The sequence below is a fragment of the Dermochelys coriacea genome, chromosome 18 (genome assembly GCF_009764565.3).
Source record: "Dermochelys coriacea isolate rDerCor1 chromosome 18, rDerCor1.pri.v4, whole genome shotgun sequence".
In the NCBI taxonomy this organism is placed as follows: domain Eukaryota; kingdom Metazoa; phylum Chordata; order Testudines; family Dermochelyidae; genus Dermochelys; species Dermochelys coriacea.
The window spans coordinates 5,999,943-6,005,942 of NC_050085.1; the positions used below are offsets into that span (position 1 = coordinate 5,999,943).

Below are 6,000 nucleotides of genomic sequence, written 5' to 3' on the forward strand. Positions count from 1 at the left end.
ATACCAGTCCCACCCCCCTGCATATTGGCTAGCAGCAGGGACGAGCCCCTGGCCCACGCAGGGAGAGGGCACACCCTCCTGCTCCGGCTGCAGGTTGCACCTGTCAAGTCACTGCAGGTTTTGAAGGACCAGCCAAGGAGTTAAAGACACGCTGATGACTGGTCTGATACAGGGGCTTTCTCCTGTGTGCCGAGCTCCCATGTGCGCTCCCATGTGCTTGGGACGGGGCGGGTCTCGTGAGCAACACCCCTGAGCTGGGCAGCTGTTGGGAGGAGAGTTTAGCATTGTAAACACAGGAGAGCCTGTGATAAACACAAAAAGGATTCATCCTCCAGGCTGCCAGCTGCATACAGACGCTGGGGTTCCCTCTGGTCCCCACACTAATTAACTCAGCCCATGCCGCTTAACGTCACCACCCTGCGTCTCCTCACGTCCCGATCTGGGCCCTGCACTCCTGAAAGGGGCTGGCTATCTCTTAACCCAACAAGATTCCTGGGGCACCACCACCCTCCCCTTGCAGCATATGGAGGCGACCCATCCTAGCGTCCTGTTTCCCAGCCCGACCCGCTCAGCATTGCTATATCGCGTGCTGGGACCTGCCCCTCCGCCAGCCGCGCCTCCATATGAAAGATAAGGGTGGCTGCAATCCACAGGCAAACCGGGTGTGGTGTACAGCTCCTGGCGAGTCACCAACACGGCCCTCGGCAGGAACCCCCAGCCCGGAGGAGCTGGCTGCATGGGAACTCAGAAACCGGGCTGTGCATGGAGTCGACATCTCACCGGGGATTTCAATCTGCCCAGCTAACGCAAACCCCATTGGCTTATTTATATGCAAAGGTGGGCTCAGCTGGTTTCCATCCCCGTCATTGCAGGGCGCTGGATGGTGCTGTTTTGTCTGCTTTCTTCACCCATTTATCTTCCCCCCTCTCCAGCGCTTTGCAAAGATTCATCTGAATCTCCCAGAATTATCGCCCCGTTTTGTAGCTGACAGGGCAGGGCTGATTGCTCCCCCATGCCTCTACTGGGGAAACTGAGGCACGGAGCGAGGCAGTGATGCTGCACAGTGAATCTATGGCAGAGCCTGGAACCCGGATCTCTTGACTCAGAGCCCCAGCCTTTGCAAGCACCAGTTTCAGCCCAGTTTAAATCCCATTTGACTTTGGGGGCATTTAGGCCCCGATTCCCAAAAGGATCTAGGTTCCTAACTTCCAGTGGGAGTTAGGAACCAAAATACCTTTGAAGATCTGAGCTTAGTGCTTTCCTTGACTTCAGTATGTGGCGGATCGGGACCTCAGTGAGCAAAGCTCCCCCAACTGCCATACATGCTCTGTAACTTTAACTATCTCCCGCTCCAATCTATTCGGAAGGCGATGTGAATAATACAAACATCTCAGCAGGCCGAGCCTGGTCACTGAAGCAGCCCCAGCTCCGAGGTTTTATCTTCAAGTTGCCTTTTAAGTGTTTTACGCAGGAGGGGGAAAAAACCCCAGTCATAGTCTGTCTGTCTGTCTGTGCTTGTGCTGTCATCCAGGCAAAGCTTTCACAGGCTGAAAGAGATTCCCCCCATTCCTCCCCCTCCCCCACATTTTAATCCTTTCTCCCCCTCCCTTTTCAGTGTCTTGTTTAATCTGTCTTAATTGACTATTAAAAACATTAAATCAACAAAGAAAAAATCTTATTTGAGAAGTTAAGTGATCTGCTCAAGACCACAAAGGCTGATAAAATGGGACACCTCCCCCACCGCATGCGTTGCCCCACTGAGAACACCTGAGACCTGTCTACACTATAGCTTCTATCTTTGGTGGAGAATTACCTACCGTATTCTAGCCAATGCAGCCCAGCCCCGAAAGGGAGCCGGTTGTCAGAGTAGGATTAGCTCTCCAGTTTTGTAGATCTGCATTCAGACCCTCAGAGTACCTTATCTGTAATAACATCGCTCTGGACTAATGGCAAAGGTCTCCTCTGGCCCCTCTACTGTGGACTTCTTCTAGCATGTTTTGCTCTCCTTACATATGGAGGAACTCCAGGTTTTTTCCTTAATGCAGAATCGTTACTCCGAGGGGGAATAGAATAGTACTGTCAAGATCCGTCATGCAGATCGGAGAGGAGAATTTCACCCTTGCATATACTTCTAAGGTTATAGCCCAAGGACTGATTGAAAGCCCGTGTTCTTAAAATAGCTGATTTCACTGGTATATTGCAGCATAAAAAGCATAAAAATAGACCTTGGGAGTTTACTGAGTAAGGAGCCCTCTTCTATTCCACAGCTATGTTAATTGGAAACTGCAATTTGGCAAGAGATTAGTCCACATTAAACACCAATTACTTTTGGCACTTGGAAAACAACAAACGCAAACGTTAATCTGAAAAACTGCAGCTACCTTCCAGCGGCTTCTTCTCGGGGGGGGGGGGAGCGAATCAAGCTGCCTGGGGAAGCTGATGTAGCGATGCCTGGTTTTAAGGATGGTCTAATAGCCAAAAGCGGCTACTAGTTGTGGGTGGCCAACCTGAGAGGCAGCAATACAAAACCTGGGCACCCAAAACCAAAAAAAACCAAAACCAAGCTCCTCTGCTGAGTACTTAAAAATCCAAGCACCCCAAATTAGAAGCTGCTATTAAATTGTTGGGGGGGTTGCCTTAAATCACTATTTACACGATAGATTCTTATGCTTCTTTCTGGGCAATTACTGAGCCCATCTGCCCAAGTGTGCATATTATTCCATGCCTAAGCCACATTCGGCTTGGTTTTTTAAAAGAAATCCAATAACTCAGCATCGGACCAAAACCATCCTGGTGTCATGTGCCCACGCTGACGGTTTGGATTTCTTTACAACACTTTTTTTTTTCTAAGATACACACTTACAAAATTTCAGAGTTCGATACAGCTGCTCCCTTTTCTAATGGCTTCTTTGAATGAAAGACGGGTCCAGACAAACATCCTTGATCCCAACGTTCAGTTCTAGGTGGGAATTTCGCAAGTAGCCCCAGATCTCTATAATGGAGAGAACTCAAACGCCAGATCGGAACAGCACCATGCGTTGGGAAAGTTCTGAGCTGAATCTGGAGCTGATCAGAAGTTGGGAGCCATCCCAGGGAGCTGCCAAGCCGCGTGCCAGAGTTGCTCTCTGGACCTAGGCCAAAGCTCAAAGCCAGTGGGAGTCTGACCACTGCGCAGATCAGTTACTGACCCCTGCGAGCTTGTCTGCACACAGGGTTTTGTAGCCATCTGATGACTATATCAGTTTAGAAACAGATCTCGTTAAAGCAGTACATGGATGCACAGTTATACCAGTATAAAGGTGCGTCTGCTTACTCAGGACACAGAAATAAGACAAACCCCTAGAAGCACCCTTATCCTGGTAATTGTAATCACTTAGCACGAAGGGGTGAGTGAAGGATGGGGAAAAGTTTATTTGATTTTTAAACAACTCTTAATATTGTCCTAAATATTCAAGGCAGGAATTCTGCTTCAATTTTTCTCCCAGGGCAGCAATCCCCAGGAGTGTAGGTGAAATCCTAGAACGCTGGGAATGTTTCAGACATGGGCCCAAACCCAAAAGCCTAGATCCAAACTCCAGAAAGGCTTTGAGTCGGACCTCGGCCCCGCCTGGCTGGAAGCATTACATGGTAAAAGTACGGATTGGAAGTTGGGACCAATTTTCCTCTAGCCGCCCCCCCAAAATGGAATGTAATAATTCTGTCTTCAGAGTGCTAAAGGCCAGAGTCAATCTGGAGCAGCTTTACTAAAAATCAGTGGTGGTAACTTCAGATTTATTCTGGTGTCACTGAAAGCAGAATCTGGCCCTCTCTCTGATATATCCTGGGTGTGTCTGGGGGGGTTTCTAAATCAGGAGAAAGACCACTCATGCAATTTACATTTTTACAAAAGCAGCATTCAGGCCACACATTAATAATGTCTCTCAATAAAAACTGCATGGAAAGAAGGAATCTTCTGGACAAAATAAGGAAAGCCCCCCTCCCCCCCATACACACCCTTTAATGGTTCACACCATGCAACGCAACACCTCATGCACCTTCCGACCAGTGAGTCAGCCCCCTCCCCTCCTGCCTGGCCCTGTCATCGGGGCGAGCCAGGCGGTTGTGTAACCGAGGTGTCACTGCTCGCACTTCCAGCCCAAGAGTGACATCGCCCTGAATCAGCCGCCCTGGGCGAAGTGGGGCAATCGCGACTTCTCCCGGGCGCCAGGGGCTTACAAAGAATCGGAGCAGGCAGAAGGGCCCTCTCGCCTTTCCCCGGGTATTTGAAGCCGGGGAAAATCCATTCACCCGGGGCGAGTCTCCCCCACCTACCCCGGCAGCAGGCTCCTGCACCGGACAGCCCCCACGCGTGACACTTCCCAGCCTCTGCTGGCCGAAATGTGCCTCCTCGCTAATGCCCGCTCCCAGTCAATCCGCCAAGGTCCGCGCTGGTCTGAGCGCTCCTCCCGATCCGGAGTCACACCCAATCCCACGCGCCGCTAAAACAACCTGCCTGTGAGACAGCGAGGTGCCGACGGGGGTTTATCAAACTCGCCCGGTGCCCTGCAAATCTTTCCCGCGACGCGTTTTCCCTTCGGGCCCCTCCGGATTCCGCCCCGGGCCAAGCCAGCTCCGGCCCCCCACTCACAGCCGGGGCCACAGCCCCCTGTCGTGGCCACGGCCTCGGTTCTCAGCCCCTCTCTGCCCCACACACGGGTCGGGGGCCCCACGCGGGGCGATGGGCGGCGGATCAACCCGAGATAAAGGCAAGGGACAGACACTCGTGTCCCCCCCCCCCAGCAAGGGGCGCCGAGTTTCCAAGGGGCCGGCGGGAGGGGTGGGACCCGGCACATCAATTGCATCTGGCGGAACAAGGCTTAAAAAGCCAGGGGCAAAGCCTGGCTCTTACCTTCTTTGGCCCGGGAGCCGAGCAGGGCGCTGGGGAGCAGCAGGAGGGCGATGTAGACGGGCGCTTGTGCCCATCCGCCTTTCATGGTTCTAGCTTCGGGCCCTCGGGCGAGGCTGGGAAGACCCGAGTGTCTCCGGCGGCGGCTGGTTCCTTATCTGCGCCCTCCTGCCATGAGCAACTGAATGGGAGTTTGTGGGAAACTTCAGTCCTGTTCATTCATGCCCTGAGCTGATGTCACCCAAGCCACGCCCTGAGGAATGCCTTAAAGAGACAGCACCAAAATGAGTGAGCAACGGGGTGTAATGAGACCGAGCGCGTTTGCCCCCAGGAGCTTTGATCTTTTATCACCTCTCATCTCGGTGCCATCCTGTTCACCCCATGGGGGGGGGAATTCTTCTACTGGGCAGCAAAGCTTCGGGTGGGGGCATATGGTAGATCCTTGGGAACAGAGCAAGATGAGAAATGCTGTCCATCCCCCCTCCTCCTTAGGGACAAGGACACATTTGGGTGTCAAAGTAGAATGTATTTAAGAGATCTCGCACCCTTTTGCAGCTGGACTCCTGGTACACACACAGAAATATCCTCCCTCTCCTCCCACTAGCGCCCGACCACACACACACACTCACAGAGTTTAGTTCAAAGGAGACAAATAATTGGGAGGAAATGTCCTTGTAATATTCTAATCCTCCAGCAAACTTTCCACACTCCCTTGATGTAATTCACACTGATACACTGAGATATTGACTTTCTTTTCACCTGCTCAGAAATCTTTTTTTTTTTAATGTCTCATCATTTCCCCTGCAGCTGAGTACAGCTTTGTTTTTTTGTTTTTTTTTTTTAAATGCCTGGGGCAGAACTTGCACTATGGCCTGGATTTTCAAACCTGCCCGGTCCAGTACTCAGAATCAGAACCTAGCCTGTAAACGCACTCAGCATGCTGGGGGCAGAGCACTTTTTAAAATCCAGCTCTGGTACTGGATGCCGAACACTTGAAACACCGGCCCCAAGCGCTTCAGAAAAATCACCCCATGTGCTGCTCTCTCAACGCAACGTGTCATGCGAACCCTCCAAAGCAGCCTGAAAATTCCACTGAAATTCTATTTGACCCAGTC

General features: G+C 51.7%; 1 protein-coding gene across 2 annotated transcripts in view; it reads right to left on the bottom strand.

Annotated features, from left to right (window-relative positions):
- EPHA2 (EPH receptor A2) overlaps nucleotides 1-5,135 on the bottom strand; it is a 36,768-nt gene extending 31,633 nt beyond the window's left edge. The window contains exon 1 of one of the 2 annotated variants that reach the window (XM_038376896.2): nucleotides 4,889-5,135. In XM_038376896.2, coding sequence (XP_038232824.1) covers nucleotides 4,889-4,973 — 85 coding nt within the window. In that variant the 5' untranslated portion in view covers nucleotides 4,974-5,135. The remainder of the gene's footprint in view (nucleotides 1-4,888) is intronic. The other variant, XM_043499999.1, reaches the window with a different exon arrangement.
- Between the last annotated feature and the right edge of the window lie 865 nt (nucleotides 5,136-6,000).